Below are 21,769 nucleotides of genomic sequence, written 5' to 3' on the forward strand. Positions count from 1 at the left end.
TTGATGAGCATGTTGAATACAGATGCAACTTTGAGCAATAGAAAGATGGTAAGTAGCCAAAAATTATCCTTGACAACAACAGAAACAAATGAGGTGTTCATAGTGTGAACAATGTCACCGGCACCTTCAGCTGGAAGAGGAACAGTGGCCCTGTAATAGACAGGATGTGTCAGCACACAATGCTTTTGTAGACCAGAGGTGGAAGAGAGGCAAATACTACAAGAGGAGCTTATTTCTCAAGGAGCTAAGAAGTGCTCTTGTCAGTCAACCACCACATCCACAAGAAACAGCACACTGTGTGACCTCCAGTCAGTGCAGATTTGGTCAAGGCTTTTCAAGGAAAACCTCCTGTCCTGCTTCACCTGCAGGGCTGTCAGAAGCTTCACTCAGGGTGAACAAAAGAAATAGCTAAATGACAGGCCACTTTTTCACATGAAAAATATCCAATTTGCCACATTGCCAGAAATTCATATTACTGAAAAGCAAGACATAAAAATTTTATGAAATAGAATAAATAATGCAAGTAGAAGTACAATTTGCATGTTTGCATGGAAACACAAAAAATAGTACTTTACTACAAGCACTTTAATTACAGCTCCTACAAGCAATATTCCACTGACATTCCCTGAGAAATCAGATGTGAGCTGTAAATTTGTATAACCTCCTGTACTGTAATATGCAAGATCTTGCAGGAAGACCAGCAGTGGGTTTACCTTCAGGGTCCTGTTCATGCAGGATTTTCTGTTATGCTGATGTCTGCTGTAAATATGTAACATCTGGGGCAAATGTTGTCCGCTGAGAATATTTCCTCAGGAGGCTTCCCATAAAGTCTACAGTATTTCCTTGAATTATATTTGTGTGAGTACAAAGACAGAAATCCAAACTTTGCTGCTCCAGCCAATCTTTGAGGTTGGTTTGATCCTTCCTCTGCCATCTTATGACCCGGGGAAATCCAAATATCAATGTTGAATTTTTTCTGATTGTTTAGTGTGTTTTCTCTTGATTTTCTGTGATGCCACTTTCCTTCTTGTATGTGTTTGACTACCCATGAAATCAAAGATACCCATGAAAATTACCGAGCAGTGACAATGACCTGATGTAAACAGTCAGTTAGTGATATGTTCTCATTAAAAAAACAAGCAATACTAGAATCATCACTCCGAGGAAGCATGTGAGCCATTCCCTTTTGTGAACAGAAGCCAAACTCTCAGTGTACCTCAGCTCTTTTCAGGTTTTGAACATTAAAAAGCTTCAGTGTTTTTTACCACCACAGACGTGGTGTTGTATCTTAGGTTGGAGGGTGGTAACGTGTGGGGAACTGGGCTGTTTATGTGGTGTATTCTGCTTTGTCTTATGTTGGGCACACAGTTCTACTTATGATTAGCATTCAGTGCTGATTTAGCAGTTTATGCAATGAGTCCTTTTCAAAATCTAAAGGCTTACTGGGAAATGTACTGTTAATCTCTTCTAGTCTGAAGCCTTTGGTAACAATGTTCTGTCCTCATTACACCCAACTAAGTGTCTTTACCTGAAAGACAGCTAAGCACCTTCCTTTATGTAACCACTGGGGACAAACAAAGCGGCTGTCTCTCGAGTGATGATGAAAGGAAATTGTTTACCAATCTGCCAAGTCACACTAAGTAGCGTGTAATTTGTACAGAAGGTGAAAATTGAAAGTTATTGAGCAGAATTCTTCGCAGGCACTGTCGGAGAGATTAGGCCGTAAGAAGAAAATTTTGGTGCGATTAGCAATTTTACAGCACTTAATTGTTTGAATTATTTGCTATATTCTATGATCCTTTAGCTCTATAAACCATTACATGGTGATAAGAAGTATTCTTGATCTAAAAATAATTACCAATGACACAGTAATCTTATAGAAGCAAAGACCAGTTAAACTTGCAAATGCGATAGTACACATTGTGAGGAATTCACATTTACATTCTGCAATGAAGCTGATAAGTGAAATTTTATCGTTTGGCATTATAAAACAGACTGCACATAGGTTTTGTGTTTTGAAATGTAACCAGTTAAAGTGTGTTTACACACTGATATCTCAAAGTAGGAATGTCCTGGTTCAATGCAGTTTAAGCTCCAACTTACTCCCACATCCTTAAAAGATGCCTATTGTATCCATATTCATTTAAATTATGACATCAGGGGTGACGTTTGTCTGTTCCATTGTCCCAATAAATGCTGCAGAAAAGCTTTGTAGTGCCCTGTTCTAAAGTTTCACAATAAATGTGTGTTATCATAACAGATGAGCACAATTGTATAAAATACAAATAAAATAACACAGGTTGTTTAAAAGTTTAATTACCATATGAACCCAAATTATTGTTTGTCTATAAAAACATATCACATATCATGGTTGTATCACATATTTAGGTCATGTTAGAGAAAAATAAAATAAACAAAAATACTGTGTTGTATCGGTAGCTCCAAGTTTATTCTGTTGACTTCCAGCAACAGATGCCTGTTTTGTAGATGTTCAAGAAATGATATGATTCAGCTTGTTATAGGGTTTAATTAATGAATCATGTTTTTTCTGTATCTTTTAATATTTGACATATCATGCAGGGTGTGATATGAATCAATATTGACTATAGTACTAACATTTCTACACTCACAGCATTTAATCTGATGTTCTGTCACTATGGGTAGAGTAAATAATCATCATGCCATCAATGTTACTCCTATATACTACCTATCTAACCTGCTGTTTCCTTGCTTTACCCCTTCATGCTATCAGTGGCTGGGACAAAAAGCAAAGCGAAAGGTGAGTTATTGCCTCCATTTTCTTGCTACGTGATTTATGTTGCACACAGTTCCCAATAAACAATGTTTGGATCGCCCTTTTATCTCCCACCAACAGCCTGGGAAGCATTAACATACACTACTTGCTGCAAAGATTTCTGGGCATTTTTACCTTTATTTTTCCAGGAAAAATTGACTGAACATGTTGCTCTTTAAGGAATCAGATGGATGTTGATATTAATGAATGCACACAGTATTTTGTTATTTATATATAAATGATTCTCTCCACAAGAATATTTTTCAATGCACACAGAAACCTCAATCAAGTTTCTAAATATATTTATAAAAATGAAATCATAACAAGTAGGCTCAAACTACAAATGTAGTTCTGTAGCACAGACAAATATTTCTTATCCACAGACATATTTGGATGTTGTTACATTTATATACAGATGGTAGAACCTGCATTCACAAACTGCTTGACATGTGTGAACTTCACTGCATTTGTTGGGTGTTTCGAGATTTCCCTGCTGATGTTTGATTTACAAATACATTTTCTCCAATCATCAGATGTCTTTTATGTAAGCCTTGATTCAGGGGTCTGATTTAATGTGATCATATTGGATGACATCTACACAGTCTGCAATTATGAATTAGAACAAAAGGAGAGAGTGGACGTCAAACAGCTGCTGATGATAAATGCTAAGTTAGTGATGTTAGCTACCCAGTTATCTATATAAGGATAACTGACAACATTAGTCGGCTAGCAAACATTTAAAACCCAAACATATTTAATCAAAAATGACAAGAGAGTTATCTCTCACCTGTGGGGAGCACTGCATGGTTGTTTTAAGGACAACTGGATACAGCGTCAGAGATGACCTCATTCATTCCTATGAGAGGTGCTCAGTGACGCATGTAGCCAAAAAATCCACTTCCCACTGTGACGAAATCGCCGTGATGACTGCATACACACCAGGACTTTAGCTGGGTAAGCTGGCTAACTTCCAGTTTAGCCCTCCACAAACTTAAATGAGGATAAAACAACTTAATTGTGCAGCTCTGCAGACTTTCCAAATGTTATCACCCCAACCCCAAAATTATCTGTTTAACAGCCGCTTCTTTCACAATGTAAGCTTACGGGAAAAGTTTTTCTGGGCCAGTGTGAATCACATGACATTTAAATTAAAGATTTGACCACTATGTCAAATTGGCATCAAAGCCTGGCACACTTCTCGGGGTCTTGGAGCAGCCACCAGATACCATGTTGAGGTTGACCTCCGGGCAGCTGTTTGATGTCCATCCTTGTGTTCAAATTTGCAAACTGCACAAATGTTATGCACTATACACTATGTTATCACATTAAATCATACCCTGGAATCTATACTCATGCGGTTGACTGAAACTGAGGGAGAGATTTGATAGGCTACAAATAATTCCCCTTTGAAAATGTATTTGTGAATCAAGCCATTACAGGGAAGTCACAAAAAACCCCTCTCACATGCAGTGAAGTTCCTACATGACAAGCAGTTTGTAAATGTTGGTCCCACAGTTGTGAATATAAGTAATAATGTTTTTGAGGAAAATTTCAAATACTGATTTGTATCAAATTTATTTAAAACAAGAAATATTTGTGTGCATCAGAAATACATTTTTATAAAGCCTTCTTTCTATAAATGTGTTGTTTTTTAACATTGATATACAACAATACATATTTTTTGTGTGCACTGAAAAATATTTGTGTGAAGAAGGTAATTTACATATAAATTGTGAAATACACTTGTGAATCCTTCTGTGGCCACTCATTAAATGAAGACCTATCTGATTCTGTGTCTGCTTCTCAGATACAACCTGCTTCACATATGTATAGATTCACATGTTCACACCAGGGAGCTGCCTGCCTCACCCAGTCATGCTTCTCCTCTATTTGGCCACTGTGCAGCTCCACTGGAGCTGCTGGGGGGTTGTTCCCGGTTCAAGGACACCTCAGCGGTAGATGAGGGAGGAGACCGTTTCTCATTTGTCTCCCAACCCAGATTTTCTCAGACATACTGTGCAGGCAAACTGGAGACCTTCTGGTGACCAGCCTGCTTCTCATTCTTTTTATTTTACTGCTGCCCTTCAGTAGTTAATGCTATGTCCCGATATTTGGTGGTATAGATATCCATTCAATTGCCATTGAACCTGATCTATTGCCTAATAAATGATCATTTTCAGATTTATTATGCACCGACTAGAGAAATACAGCACTTGTGGGGATTTTTTTTTCTTTCTTGCTGCACAATCACAAATTACCTCTCCCTATTGAGGAAAAAAAATCCTCCTGCAGTATATTTGATGATTTGCAGACTGGCTCTCTTCCTTTCATATTGGATATACATTTTCTGTTATTGCTCATGTTCTTACTGGATGACGCAATTGTGTAGCCTCCCAACATCAATACCTCAGTGTCTTAGTGACTCTACCTGTATGGTTATACTGTTAGTGTTGTAACTGATTTAAAAATAATTAAAAATTTAAAAAAATATTTGCTAGTTCTGGTCTGGCTTGTTTGCCCTTTGCTATTATCATATAGCTGCACATTATTTAGGACAGCGTTTTTTGTTTATTTGTTTGTGGGGTTTTTTGTTTCTTTTGTTTGTTTTTCCGACATGACTTCAACCAAACCCACTGATTAATGTTAATGTTCACAAATGAACGCCGAGGGTTTTTCCTTTTTTTCCCCCTTTTTGAAAATGCAGTGTTTTCTAATTACAGAAGTAATTAGGGGGCTAGTTTTTAATTAACAGAAGATACACATTCAGCATTCACACCTCTGGAATCTAGTTCAACATTGGGAAGCCTTTTTCAACAGCACTTTCAGCACTCTAATTAAAGTTAATAACTTTTATTAATAACAATGAAGATAATGAATATAACCACATGTATCAGTCTTGAATATTGATTAATGGATTTTGTCAGCTTTCCTAGTGCATGCTAATAATTACAAAGTAATTTGTTGAGTAACTGTTGAGGAAAAATGTAAGGCCTACAAGCCAGGATAATAATCATCCTGGCAGTTGTCATTATAATGACAACATACCTCTGGATTTATTTACAGAGACCTTCTGAATAGATTTGTATGCTTTCCGAGGACTCACCTGAGTATGTGCTTTGACCAGTGCCACTGCAGAGAAAAGCAGAGTCATTTTTTAAAGTGTCGACACTATGTAAAGAGAGTAAATTGAGGGTAAACTGCTTCATGAGAGAACATTTCATGGCCATCACGAACTCGTGTTTTTTTGCTAGAAGCAGCAAGGCACCTTGTAATAGTGATTATTTTTGGATAGCAAATGGGACAAAAATGCAGCAACTCTACTACCAGTGAACCATATGGCAGAGGTAAAACATTAACCTGAAATAATAGAGGTTGTTTGTGCAATTCTGTTTTGTAACCATGATGAAGGGCACGGTCAGGCAGGTTGAATGTGAATTTCATAAAAGGTGTTTCTGATAGAGGTGATGCTACATTTAAAGAGGACAAGGCAGGGATTCTCAGAGTGATAAGGTTTTATTGAACATCTAAAAAAGCAACATATTTATTTCACAAAACAGTCCTTGCACGCAATATTTGAAGAGCATGTTGTAACTAGTGTCATTTATCCCCACCTCTCATCTCCACAACATCTTAAAGGAAATCCATACCTGTGGTTATTGCGAAAATATGCTGCATGAATCATAATCAGGCCTGTGTTCCACTGTATTCCCATTAATTAAAGCATTCATCAGTCTGTTAGCAGTCTCTAGAGTTGGGTTGATCACTGTTTGGAGCATTTTCTTTGTGTTGTCTCATTGCAGCTTTGTTTGTGACTGTGTTGACTGTGTACAGTTTATTGGTTTTATTTCTCTGTTTGCAGCAGAATGCACCAAGCACCAGGATTTGACATAAAAAAATGTAAAAAAATTTTAAAAAAATCCCAAAGTTCATTTGAGGCACCAGTAAGTAACACCAGTTGAACATGTAATTTCCTGTTTCACCTGGAGACAGTACAGTATTTCTGACCCACTTTCTGAAGCTGATGTATTGCCACTTTCCTCTTTCTGTTTTTTTCCTGCACAGCAGAAAAAAACACTAAGAGTTTCCCCCAGCTGGGATATTTATTGCCAGTTCTGTTGATTGTCCACCCCCCCTACCTTCCCCCTACCTCCCCCACTGTGGCAAATCACAGGGGAAGACGGCGCTCAGTACCACCTCTGAGTCAAGGGAGGTTCACTTTTGCTCAGGTGCTACTCAGTAACAGGCACCAAATGTCCTTTTTGACGGAGGGTAAAGCTGACAGACAGCTCACTCCGTCTTGGTTATTTCCTTTCTAACAGGCTTCATCGGGCTCTGTAACAGCTCAATCAACTGACTGCATCATTTAAGATCACACTGTCGGTGCTGACAATGAATACAATACATAGCCGACACACAGTTGTCCTGTGGCGGTGGGGTCATCGCAATATGTACATTGTGCCTCTCTGATCTGCTGTGAACCGTTCTTGTTTACAGCAGATGGAAGCATAGTAGAAAACCACTATCATCCCAGTGCAGATAAGGGATGCATGCAGTCGAATGTGTCTTGATAAGGTTCCACACAAGACACATTTAATGCAAAAAAGATTCACATTTGATTTTGCAAAAAGCATCCGGGAGCCATTTGCACCTGGAATTAAAACAGCAGAAGAGATAGAAACAGCAACTGTACTGAATCCATTTTTGTTCAGGAGTGACCTCCACATATTTTGTCTCCTTTAGCCTCTTTGCGTTTGTGCTTTATTGCCAGATGCCAGTGGGGTGCGGAAGAGAGTGACATGGAGTGCATTACTAATCTGAGCAAAAGTAATCACAGCCTTTGCTTTTACCATAATTACATATGGATTTTCTATGACTGAATGAATTGCGTATTGGACGGCCTGTATAGTCAGATTTCAAATGTTCCCTGTTGATTTTAAGTGGTGACATTATCTAAAGCTGGCAAAGTTCAGAGCAGTAGTTGTACAGTTTTCGAACATGGATCACTTTGGACAGGTAATTTACAGATTAGCTTCAGTTAATGGATCAGATTTAGTGCTAATTAGCTGCTGCCCTTAAATAGTTGCTTAAATCTCTCCAATCAACTGGGCTGATGGCTTTTAAAATGGCACTGCTTATTGAGTGCCTCAGATCAGCAGGTTAGCCGTAAACATAAGAGGCATTCCTGCTTAAATTAGACTGTCAGCGTAAATGATTGTTTTTGGTGACAGATATGACCTTTGAGTCATTATAGAAATAAATTACATGAAATATGTTTTTCCTCTTAAGACTACTCAGAAAAGGTCATTCTAGGTGAAAACAATCAGATATGATGGGGGTTACTTCATGGACCAGTTGAAAGCAGCCTGTCTTATCTACTCTCATAACCATTCCCTTTCAAACCATTTCCTTTATCAACACTACACTTTAAGGTAGTTAATGAGTGTGTCAGCGAGCTTATTATATTCAGATATTATTTAAATGACGGGTGTGGTCACATTCATCATGCTGTTTGCATCACCTCTGTATAATCCTTTTTTAATGTGCCTGTGTGCGTGAATATATCTTGCCTAGTGTGCTTGGCTTTTTAAATATTTTAGTTGAAATCTGAAGGTCTTTGTAGCTTCTTTTTTTGTTCTGTTAAGATAAACAGATATTTTACAGATGTCATCATTGTCACATGATATCTTCACTCCCCCTACTCACATGAGCCTTACAAGTTCTATCATATGTGCTAAATAAAGAAGCAATTAGTACCAGCTACTTACAAAGCTGTTGGTTCTAAAATTGCGACAGACAGTAACCACAGAAGGGGTTTGCATGCATTAGTATTCTGCATACAGGCAACATCTAGCCTGAATTTTCTGAAGTGGTCTTATTTGGACTCTAGTGAATGGAACATGTTGTTTACATGACATGCTTCAAAGAGTGTTGGTGCACTCCAGGACCATACAGTATGGAATATTAATGTGCTGAGAAATTCAGTTTTGCTGTTTCCAACCAGCAGATAAGCAAGAAGCAGGGCTGCCATCAAAAGTGGAAGCTGCTCTTGTCTTGAAGCTCTTGACAAATGTACCCATTATATACTCATTATTACAGTAATGTACACATCAAAATGTGATAAGAATAGACTTTTTCACATTGTACGCTCAAAGTGGACATATTTTTGGTGGAAATGGTTAGTAGTTTTCTTGAAACATTATCTGAACTGGTTTAAGTGTTTTAGATTGGAGGATTGCATCTATTCATTTTCACTAGTCTTCCACAGAAGGGTCAGCATTAATCTAATCCACTTCAATCCATTTGAGGGAACTGTGTTGTTAGTGTTGGCTGGAAGACCACACAAATGGTATACTCGGCGATAATATCAATACCACTGTGGAGAATCATGTGACAGGTGGCCATTATCTGGACAGCCCATGACACTCTCAGGCCTGATTGTGGGTCTGTCTGGGCTGCTGCATCAAGTTTACGGTTGAGAACTACTCAGTTTTGATCCATTTTTGATCACCTTTCTGCTAGTTATTCTTACTGTCTATGATTCTCCCATGAATGAGTTGAAAATACGGTAGGAACATCCTGAGATTATTACTGTGAAATACAGTCTGGCTCTGTGGTAACACACATGTCTGACAGTGCCCTATTAATGATGCAGAGTCAAAGTGTAGGACCCAGGGGATCAGCTGTAGATTTGTTCACTTTTTAATTTCATTTCACTGAGTAGTTGTAAAGTTGAAAGGAACAAAAGTGTGCTATAGAGCAAAGTACACCTACAGTATGCTTGACCTAGCAAGTGATATATTCTTAACCTAATTTTCAGGTGAGCCAGTGACAATAGCAACAGAATCATTGGAAGTGCTGGCTGTATTTATTTAAACAATGATTAAATACAGGAAAACAATGATAAAGTGAAGTAATGCAGTAGCTATAATTACCTACGCTTACTTACATGCAGTATAAACTGTATATGTACAAAGGTAATATTGGCAATAATTTCAAACCAAAAAATAAACATTTCATTTACAAGAACATGAACATGCAATAAACATGCATACAATTTTAGAGCTGCAGTACTTGTACAGTTGGAAACCATTTGGTCTAATGGAAACACCAGCTCCTCAGTCCAGGCGAATACTGAAACCACAGTGGCACCATTGAAATAAAGATTTGTTTATTAACCATGCTGCACTGCAAGCAGGATGATACACTCAGTGTGCTTTAATTTCATGCATAAAGCCATTATGAAATGATGTAGATGGTTAATTAGATGGTCCTGTATTGTGCTGTAAAAAATTCTATTGTTGTGAATTTGTTTTTGACAAGTTTTTAGTTTAGTTTAGTTTGGTTTAGTTTAGTTTATTTATTTTGATATGGACATAAGAGTAAAATTGGTGCTGCCACATTCAACCATGCAAAAGTGCCAGATGCACTGCACCTAGTGTTTATTGCAAAATGCTAATTTACAACACCTGTCCACAGCTGGCTTTTTAAAAGTCAAAGCTAGAAAGAAGAAAAGAAAAGAAATAAAAAACCAAGAAGAGTAAAATACAATACAGTTATAAATACATGCAATACAGATGTACAAAAATGCAAAGCCATGTATGCACATGTGTGCTTTTGTATTAGGTGTGAGAACAGTGTTGATTCTCTTTCAGCCAATATTTTTTACACCTTTTGTTATAAACAAAGTTTTGTTGCATTTTGGGTAGGTAGACGATACCAAAGTTTTGTTCCTCTTAAACTCAAGTTAAAATTGAATCTGAAAGGTTAGAAAGAAACCTCCATGTTTTCCTGTTAAACCCAGCACGTTTGCACTGTTATAACTCCCAAGTCGCCATAAAAAAGGTTTTTATCACCAAGGCCTGTTTGATTGAAGCAGATTCTCCTGGATTTCATTATGACTTCAGTATACTGTTGTTTGGAACAATGTGATGATATAAAAGATTGAAAACATATTGAAATGTGCTGGTATGTTGGTTATAAATGGACAACTGAGCATAATTCAGAAGCCATTTATACACTGGCTTTACGGATTTGAATTTGTCTTGTGTTAAATTTTCATTGTTCCCTCTGCTCACTCATGTCCCTCTGCAATAACTGTATTGCAAAAATAAAATCAAAAATGAATTAATATATTAATCAGCAATTATTTCCCTTGATACATCTGCTATTGTCAGAGTGGCTATATAGTAGACCTAACTCACACTATTGTTCTTACCACACTTAATACTTTGTGTAACTCTGTGTATTAATTGTGCTAATAGCAACAGCATTTGAAAAAATTGTATTAACAAATATTCAAATATTGCTCAATATTTATGAAAATAAGTGAAAAATGGCCTGCCAAACAACCAATACAAACAAGTTGAGTCTGAATTTATAAATGCCTCTTTGTTAAGATAGGTTTTTTGAGGTGATGTTAAAGGATGATACTGATTTAGCAGTCTGAGCTTGTCTGGCAGGACATTTCACAGCCTAGGTGTCCTGACAGTGAAATCCAGTCATCTTTCATCTTGAGCCTAGACTTAGCAACTGCCAAGAGCCCTGCCTGTGGTGTTAAAGCTGCACTCTGACTCATGAGGGGCCAAAAGGTCAGAGACATAGCTGAGGGCAAGGCCTTGACAATCCATAAAAGTTATCAATAAAATCTTGATGACAGTTAAAAAAAATGAGTTATTGCCTGACTCTCTCACTTATAGTCCTGGTCAAAAGCCTTACTGGATGTTGTGCTGATTGTCCGCTTGGTTGCTAAAACAGATAAAGGCGCTACCATCTGTACAGCATACAATACTCTTTCCATAGACCCTAAGTAGAAGCCATGACGGTTAAAAGGTTTTTTGTCTTGTATTAAAGGTCATGAACAGTTCAACAGTTGAAATGACAAGAAAGAGTTTAATATTCTGAGATATGTACACCATCTAATCTTAAAAATTTACAAAACACCAAACAAAACAGCTACTGTATGTTACATTCACATACAGTGACTGCCTATCACTATGTAGTACTGCAAGCAAATCTCTGTAACTGATAATGTAATGAGAATAAAGCTGGTCCCAGAATTGAGCCATGGTGTACACCACGTTTAACTAAAGAGGTTGAGGAATCGGGGTCACCAATAAAAAAAAAAGTAATTTCTGCTACTAGGAGACACCTCATCTGTAACTCATGATTCATAACTGTTTTCAGTGCTGGAGAAACTCTTGACTCTTTCCAAATTTAAATTTGTTATTTCCTTGTGTATTGAAGAGCACACAGCCCAGGGTTTATGGGGCCAAACAGTAACATCAAATTTTGGCATCGAAAATAATATTTGGCATTGAAACAGGGACAAGAGCTAACATTAACTTTGCATAACTGCCAACATTAGGCTATAAAAAAGAGGGATATTTTTATGTTTTTATAAATAAAAACATTTTGAGAGAGAAAAAGGGAGACAGAGAGCAGAGTCATCATTGCCAGGTAGACCTTCAAAAAGAACAAGAGGAAGATAAAATGATGCAGCACTACAGTCTGCACAGTTGAGGCAAGTGGACGGGCAGATGAGACGGGGCAAATGTCAGTAAAGGGGAAGGTCTCGCACCAAGTGGAGTGAAATTTTAAAGTGCGTTTCTTCTTCTTGGGACCTGTTTCATCCAACAAGTGGAGTGGAGCGGAGATCTTGAGCGAGTGCAGGGACGATGACACACGTCAGGCGGGGTCAGAAGCACAGCGGGAGAAAGGGTTAAAAATAGGAAGACTTGCGAAAATCGGGAGTGTTGAGGGACAACTACATGTAATTCTCTCAAGGGCAATTCCTGAGGGGGGCACCAAAAGTAGTGCTGTAGCTCTGCGAAGGAACACTCTGTCACTCTGCCAACTAAAAAAAACTACATTGTTACATGTTGATGAAGGTTCTCAGTCATCTGAGTGCTGTATCGTAGGCAACTGGACTTGTTTCAGTTTCTTGAAGACGTTTCACCCCTCATCCAAGAGGCTTCCTCAGTTCTAACTTCTTACATTTGTCACTGCAAACACTGGTTAATGTTACTACGGTTTGCTGGAAACATCAACTAACGTCAAGAGAGTAATTCAGTGCAGAAAAACTGAAGAAAGGAGACTATTATAAATGTGTTTTTATTGTATCCAGTGAGAGAAGTAAAGAAATGTGTAACATATCCTTCGTTTGACTATTTACTGGAGTTTAACCACCAACTACAGATATACCTGCATCATGTGCACAAGTGATTTTATTGCATCTTATTAATATTATGGAACTTACATAATTGTGTTTACAGTAATATATTGGTCGGGATGGATCATGTTTTGCCTAGAACGAGGGGATTGTCTCCCCTGTCCCCCTGGGATTTATAAGCATGCATTGAAAACAAACCTGAAAATTAGTAAAAAGTCAGAAGATCATCATTGAAAATCCCATCAAAATACAAAAAGAATATATCCAAAATTATATCAAATAAGTTTGTTGTCTTTGTCAATGTTCCCTTTTTGAGTTCAGGTTTAGTTTTCAGTGCCAAATTTTAATGTCACTGTTCTAGCTTGAAATTATTTTCTCCAGAATCTTTGAGATAAAAAAAAAAGTAATGGGTGCGAAGGTCTTTGGCGTTAGTAAGGAAGGTTGAATCAAGGTTGGGTTTCTTCAGAGGAGGCTATATTGGCTTGTAAAATATGGGACACAACCATTAGTCCTGGAGATATTTACAACAAAGAATGTAGTTGGTCCTATAACCTTTGCAGAATTTAGTAGGTATAATGTCTGGTGTACTGGTGGATGTGTCATGTGTGATAAAGTGTCTATTAGTTCTTGAGAAAGTGACGGAGCCAAGCAAGGACAAGTTATTACAACACAAGTAAAAGAGGAGTAACACTGGGAATCCGACAGGATGTTAAGAGCAGAATGTAAGCCACTTCTTTTTACAAAACTTCACACTGAGTTGGAACAGAGAGTTGTCTGTATTTGTCTCACATGGGAGACAGCAAGCTCTATTATTTCTTGTTCTCTCCACCAAGGAATGCACACCACAAGAGGCCTCAAATTTTAATTAAATGGAATATTTATACACTGCGGATGTTCAACTTCCTTCTCTCTCAACATGCTGGCAAATAGGCCACACAGTTTAGAGTTAGCCAATTAATTACAATTTTGTCAAGTCACAGCAATTTCAGTGATTAATTACTGTGTTCTCAAGAGTATATTGTCTGTTTAAATACCTTATGAGTATTAATGCAAGACATTTGATTTTCTTTGCCAAACTTTCAGTTTCCAGCTTTGCAGCACTCAGTTTCCCCGAACTGAGGATTAATTTTCTGTGTTAAAACATAGTTTTTGTTCATTTTGTTTAAGATTTGACAATCAATCAAAGACAGCATTGAAAATAATAACATATTCAGGAGATTCAGGGTGTAATCCTTCCAAAGATGGAAGATTGATCAGTTTGCTTGCAAATGAAGAAGTCATCTGTGATTTACAAACATAAAATAACACATTTCATTTACACAGACTACTAGGGAAAGAAAAACAGTGAAATCTGTCAGAATAGTTTCATTCACTCATGTTTTTATGTGACATTTTGTTTTAGTGGCATTATTCAAAAAGCATTCTTAAAATTATTTTTGTAGGCATTGCCTGAATTGTCATGTCAACAATTCAGTCTTGATCATATGAAAGATTCAGCCTTTACAATGCAACACCAACAAAAACGTTCATTTAATTCAGAGACATGTTATCATATGGCACATTGTCATTGGCAGGCACTGTATGAAGTTGCCATGACTCATTAGCATGCAGAAGGGCGCTCAGCACCTCCAACATCTCTATTTGCACAGAAGCCCTTGTAAAATCAAGCAGCAGAGGTGAACTTGTGGTTTGATAAACTGCCTAGAATTCATTTCATATGAAAATTAATATTCGTTATTATTCCGTAATGAATGGAGGCATCGGCTATTTCTTGAACTATTTACTGAGTTATTTGTTTTCTTTTTATCCTGCCTGCAGTTTACAGTTTATTCTGCAGTGGTGTGCTTGACTGCTCTCCAGCCATTCATCAAGGCACTGCTTTCCATTATTTGGTGCAGTCAGCTGAAACTGAGAAAGGCTTTTGGGGTGGTATGGCTCATTCTTCCTCCACTAACTCTCTGTTCTCTCCAACAGAGATGTTCCTGTTATTTTTCACCTTAACGCCCTGGATCAGTGGTCATTAGACGAGTCAGTGAAATTATATATGCAACACGGTTGCCAAACAATCCAGTTTTCAGAAATAGTTTCCCAGCCTGCCTTGATTTTCCATGAGTATCATATCAAAACAGAGCCAAAAGATTTCCACATCATCAATAATGATAAAGCTCTCCATTTGCATTCATCATCTAACTCTATTAATCCTCCTTTTAAGTACAGGCATAAAGATTTCTATCTGCCTCATATTCACATTTTCTAGATACCCGCCCAGACCACAAGACTCACAAAATCAATAACCTTAGTATCATATTCCTGGCTTCTAATATTGTCAGACTCAGATTCCATCAGGCTACGGTCTATGCTGCATTCTGATAACGGCATGAAGAGGGGCTGGTTGAGATGAAATGAAATAGTTTATCGTTAATGCACACTCAACAGCCAGCCAATCTGAACATCTGTATTCATATTAATACTCTACAGATGCTAGAGAGACCTCATCTCATGCTAAAAATGTATAGAGATGAAGAGCAGAAACCCTTGCCTGCTCTGTGTTTAAGCAGACATCTGTTTCTATGGTTCCTCTTTAAAATCTAATCGTCAAATATTTGTGTTTACAATGCTATCCTCCTATAGATGCTATCCTCACCGCCCAGCATTTACATTTCTACCTAATTTCAGCTGTGCAGGTAAATATTTGATTCATGAGGCAGTGTCACTTGATTCTGTATGAAAGTTAAGTCACAGCGGAGAGATGTGTCAGCAGCATTCTGACTGTGTGAGGCAGAGCAAACAACTTGACTAATCTCGTGTGTGCTGACATTGTGACTGATGATCAGTGTGCTGGTAGCCCACCTGAATGTGGACCATAATCTCCCAGCTCAGGGTGATATTGCCAGTTTCAGCTTTCAGTAGAGTGGGCTCTTTGCTTTAGCACTAAAAAAAAAAATTACAGCAGCTTTCAGATCCATGTGACTGTCATAAAAAAACATTGTGGATAGGGGAAAGCACTGCCAAGGGACCAATTATAGCTTTAAGAGTTAGGCCCATAAGCAGGCTGATGTTGGAAATGTTTTCATTAAAAGCACACACACACACAAACAAAACGATAAAAAGCTTGAATTTTAATTGATTAACTTAAATTTTAATAGAAAAATGAGTTCATCTTCAGTTCAGGGTTCATCACTCCATGTTTTTAATCTTAACCTCCCTTTTTGAGAAGCCGTAGGGAGGCTGGGTTGGAAATGGAGAAGGAGAGAGAAACACTGATGTGACTTATCACATATTGATTTTTTCTTTACTATAGCACTTCATGATATTCATGGATTAAAGGAGGTAGAGTTGCCAGCCTGAAAAAAGGCAAACACTAATGGTATTCATGTTTCAGAGGGCGCCAGCTACTTTCATCAAGATATCTCAGGTTATTCAATCCTCACCTCACCTATTTGCTGCCATGGGAGGTAGGTTGGCTGCTGTCTACTGTAAATACATGCAAGCTCTCAATCTGCAGCTGGCCTTGACTGTAAATAGAAAGTTCCTTCTCATTCAGTATGAGCACAGAAGAAGGAATACAGCAGTGCCCAGTAATGAAGCCTTTTCACCTGTAGAGGTGATGTGCTTTGTGTTTAAAGGGATAGCCTATCCTCCCAAAAAGCATATTGCAAAAGTGTAGTTTTATTCCTCATTCCATCACTGCACTTCACCGAGTCGTCTTGGATCATCAGTGGAGCAGACAACCTTCATACCTCCATTACTTCTCTCAGAACTGTTTGTTCCCTTTCACTGGGAAACAGCCATGGCTCAACATAATCTGTTCTTTCATCTAGAAGCTTTTATTGTATCTTTACTTACCTACAGTATTTATTGTCCATTTACTGTTGGCAATGTGCTGGGTTTTTTTGTTTTTATGTCTGATGTCATTGTCTTGCATCTTTGCAACCTGTAGCTGTTTTATACTACGGCTTAGTTATAACAAGGTAATAACATTGGATCAGCCATTTTTTAAAGAACCCACACTCAAGTCAGGCAGAGCTATGCCTGAATTACTAAGTCACCAAATATTATGTATGTAAAATAATGCACGTTTAATGGACATGCATTTATAGAGAGCTTTTCTAGTCCACCCAATACTTGAAGCGCTTTACAGCCCATGCCACTTTGACACATACATTAAAACCATTTGATACAGGGTTTTTGATCCAAAGCACCCCCCGATATTTCAATGCTCATCCATTCACACAAATTCACACACTGACGGAACATCAGGAGCAATTTGGGGTTCAGTATCTTGCCCGAACACACATCAAAATGCAGCATCAAAAATTTAAACTAAAAAAGAATGATACAATTATAACTTTAACAGGTGCAATTAAACTAATAGGCTGTTTTCACAGCAAACGTTTTGACTTGCTATAGACGGGAATGTACTATAAGTAAGATTAGATGGAATTCTGACATTTCAAATAGTCTTCAGTGAGAAATGCCTGTAGGAGGTTGAGCCAGATGTCATTCAAACAGTCTGCACATGCCCACACAATTTTTAGATGAAGTCTAATGAGGCCCAATAAGTGAAAACTTATGCCTCAAGTTAATTAAACATGTTGTAGAATATCCCTCCTTGTCACACACCTGAACATATGCTTCTTTAAAGCGAGGTCAGTGTATAGGTTCACACTATACAATGTTATGTCCTTGGAGCAGTTTGTGGTTCAGTGACTTTCTGGAATATTGTTTGGCACTGAACTGTAGAGGTAAGGCTGACCACCGTCCAATCATCACTGAGAAAAAATGAAATACACTCTGTAGTTGGCGCTAGGGATTATGTTTCCACAAAAAAGGACAGCATTTGCCACACTCCAGACGGCTACAGAATGTCAAGACAGTGGAATTTCATGAATGTATTACGTGAAGCCCATGCAGTTAGCTGCAGTGCACACTAACCTGCACTGGCACGTATTTTAACACAATGTTCACGACATGGCCATACTTCTGATTATGTGGACAGCCTTCATAAACCTTACAGGCATATATAAAAGGTACTTCGGCAACAGGTTTTTGCTAAAGCAATTGCTACCACAATAAAACCTGAGGGATTAAAGTTATATTCATTGAATTTTACTGTTTTCATAACATTTCTGTAGCTAGTTAGCAGTATACACTGTAGACAGATACTGTAGCAAAGATACTGGAGAAATGGTGGGGTAGATGATATGACAAAACATTTGAAAGTTATGCAGGAACAGATAACACCTCCACATGATACCCCCCCTTTTAAATATGACGTGCGTTGCTGGTTATGTTGGGCTACCTCGCTGAAATCCAGCATATTGCATTTGAATTATTGCAATGGTGACGTGTTTGTTGATGTGATTTGGGTGTAATGAGCAGATAAGTAATGTGCACTGTTGGAATCCTTTTCCCATTACTATTTATAGTCAGCCTCACCTTCACCTCTAGCTCACAACAGTCTCCATCAGGACAATCGAGGTCAAGGAAGGTCCATGGACCTTTGGCTGTCCCAGCCTTCTCCGCTTCCCCATTTCAGCTGGACTAATGAGGCAGACAGCTGCTCCCTTAGTTGAAGTGTCCCTGTAGTGAACTGTACCTAGGAGAGGCTGAGACAATGTCACCTTCACATTCAGGCACATTACAAGAGGAAAACAAACCAGACTTATGAAATCAAGAGAGAACATGCACAAAGATTAGCTTGCAGGGGTGCCCACCTGGAAGTGCACGTTCCATGTATTAAAGCTGAGTTCTTTCCGCAGCGGCCTGCGTTCGATTCCAGCCCTCCTCTCCCCTCTTTCTTTTCCCTGCCTCCCCTGTCTCTCTCCAGCTGTCACTGTCTAAATAAAGCAGAAATAAAAGCACAAATAATAATAAAAAAAGATTAGCTTGCAAACAGCCAAATGCTCCTAGGCAAATACAGCTTCATGCATAAACTCAAGAGCTCTAACACAGTTGTTTGCTGTTGTCGTCCTTAAAGGGGCCAGTCTGGTCAGACTCTTATTAGCCTACAGTTTGTCGTCTCACAATTCCCCACAAAAAGAACATTGGTTTTAGACATCTGTTTCAGAAGCTTGGCAGAGTTCAATAAAACAGAGACTGGATAGAAATGCTTCTGCAATGTAATTAGGGGACTTTGCTGAGACGACAAGTACAAATGTGGAATAAGAAGGTAAAATCCAGCAAGGCTGGGTGATTAGGCCTCATTTGGATGTCTTCTGCACACTGTGACGAGCGGCTGTTTCAGGGCAAGGCAGTCGCTCGGATCGAAGGCCCACAGTGTCTAGGATTATGTGTCAATTTACCACCCAGCTGCAGCTCTAGACTCTACAGCAGAACATGACTACCTCTAATTAGGCCATGCTACCAATTAGGGCCCTGCAATAAGGCAGCGAGGAAGGCGCTCTGGGAGAGTAAAACCTACCATTGTTCCACCGTAAAAAAAAAAAAAAAAAACTAAAAAAAACTGTTTTCTAGTTCCAGCAGCTGTCGAAGGCTGGAGTCCATGTCAACCGGGCTTCCATTGAGCCATCTTTGGTTTATTGTGATGTAATAAATTAATGTAATTGGGTGATGTGATGACAGAACATTAACTTTAAAAGGTGTCTGAATGGTACATTCATGTGATTCAATGAAAAGACAGTAGCAACCAGTCCAAAACAGCAATCTATTCATGTCACGGCCATGACCTCAAACTCTGTTTCATAATCCCACAGGTAGCCAAGGTCAGTTCCCCATAACTCAGAATGTGACGGTGGTGGAGGGGGCCACAGCCAACATGACCTGTCGTGTGGATTACAATGATAACACTTCCCTCCAGTGGTCAAACCCTGCACAACAGACCCTGTTCTTTGGGGACAAGAAAGGTGAGTAATATTCCCGGGGATAATGGCTGTGATAATAAAATGACACGATATGATAAAGATGTCTATGATTATATTACTACAGGAGTCTTCTTCATCAGTGTTTCAACTCTGGAATACACTGAATTGTCCCTACCTGCCTGCGAGCACACAATTCCACTGAACACAAGAAAAAGGATAAGAGGGAAATGCATTCCTTGTAATGTCAAAGCAGACTTTTAATGAAGTTATGTCTCCATCGATGTCCCAGGGCACAAACTAAACAGAAATACTGTTTTTGAATTGAAATTTTGTAATCACGCAACACTGACAGCGTTGTTTACAACACGGTGACGCCTGTGGATTGTGAGATGATTGGGCCTAATTAGCATTTTAGCTGCCCTACATTTGTATAGCTGTTTGGATGTCACTGAAAAGGAAGCACACTGTTGCAACCTTGTGAAACAAGGCCCGGGCCAGAATGAATTATAATGTGCTCTCACCAGCCAAATCCAATTTAAAGGTGACAAAAGTCTGGAGTTGATAAATTGGAATTGGGGTGAAAGGGAGTATAACAGTGGACTGGTCTTGTAAGGGTTTGGGTGTTCATCTTTCAGTGTTTCTCACAGCATATTACCCATTTCATTTATGCTGTGGCTGCTAATACAATATCACTGGTTCAATGATTGAAGATTAACTTCCTCTTTGAATAACAATTGATAGACGCCAGAGTGAACCAGCAGAATGAGAGTCACAGTCTAGTTTGAAGAAATACTTTCTCCCTCGCAAGTGATTGGATTTGGTAATGAGGTCTAAGGTGTTTTATTAGATGAAATTACTTCCAAATACAATTAAACGAAAGTTAACTGAATCTTAAATAGATACTCTTGTGTGAATTGTGTGAATGTGCCCAAAGGATTTGAATTCAAGCAAAAGTCACTGAACCAAAGCCATTCTTTTTATTGTTATTTTTTCTGTATTCTGAGGTGTATAATAGATGTAGCATTTTAATACTTTGCAGAACCAGATTTGAAAATCACCAAATTAGATCAGAAAAAAAAAACCAAAACCTTCACTGTTCTCTGAAGAGATGTAACACCTGATGAATCATTTAAATCTTATCTTTTGGTTATTTCATTTGGCCTAACTGAAGCCAGTTAACTGTGTTTTGTTCACACTTCTTATCTCTGAATACAAAGCACAATGCTGCCGTTATAAGCATGTATGGAGAGCCTGGAGAGAACAATATGTATGAACCACTTTGCCCTTCTTGGGCAGCCATTTATATTGCATGACAGAGTCCTTTTCCAGAGCAATGCGGATGACAAAATGAATGTAGTCCACTCAGCAGAGGTTGCCAGGGCTAAGTGTGGGAACACTTCCTCTCCATCTCCTTCTAAACAGCCAAATGAAAAGCTTTATTGGCACAACTAATACGATGCCTGTGAGGCCATCAGGAGAAACGGGAGGCGTGGAACAACACAGGCTTCATGCGAGGAAGAGGGTGGGACACCTGGGAAGAAATCTCTGCTGTGCCAAATCACCAGTTAATTGCTTGGCAGAAGGCTGCAACTGTCCTTCTTCTCCCGTTTGTTGTGCCTTCTTGTAGGAGCCAATGAAAAATGTTAGATTCAACCTTATGCTACCTTTCAGTCCAACAACTAACTGCAGACTGGCTGAGCTTGAGGCAGGCTGTTCTCTCCCTCTGATGAACAGCTGGTCATAGACTCCCGTCAATGAGTACATTAGATTAATGCAGCTATGTTGCATTTTCTTCTTTCCAATGTTTAGAAGTTTTGGTATCTTTTTGCCTGTTTAGATACATCTTTCCTTTTCCCGGTGTGTGTTGTCTCTGTCCATTGCCTCTCTTGTCCACCTCTCTGCCTACTACAATCCCCTTGGGTGTCCATGACAGCACGGCCATATGTTAGTGTTTGATGCACATACACGTTTCTCCCACTCCCT

The 21,769-nt window shown here is 38.6% G+C and overlaps 1 protein-coding gene across 1 annotated transcript in view; it reads left to right on the plus strand.

The window, feature by feature from the left end:
* The window catches only part of cadm2b (cell adhesion molecule 2b), a 142,759-nt gene that overhangs the window by 97,038 nt on the left and 23,952 nt on the right, over nt 1–21,769 (plus strand). The window contains exon 2 of the mRNA XM_073490465.1: nt 19,679–19,828. Coding sequence (XP_073346566.1) covers nt 19,679–19,828 — 150 coding nt within the window. The remainder of the gene's footprint in view (nt 1–19,678; nt 19,829–21,769) is intronic.

This window comes from Pagrus major, chromosome 2, assembly GCF_040436345.1.
Source record: "Pagrus major chromosome 2, Pma_NU_1.0".
NCBI lineage: Eukaryota > Metazoa > Chordata > Actinopteri > Spariformes > Sparidae > Pagrus > Pagrus major.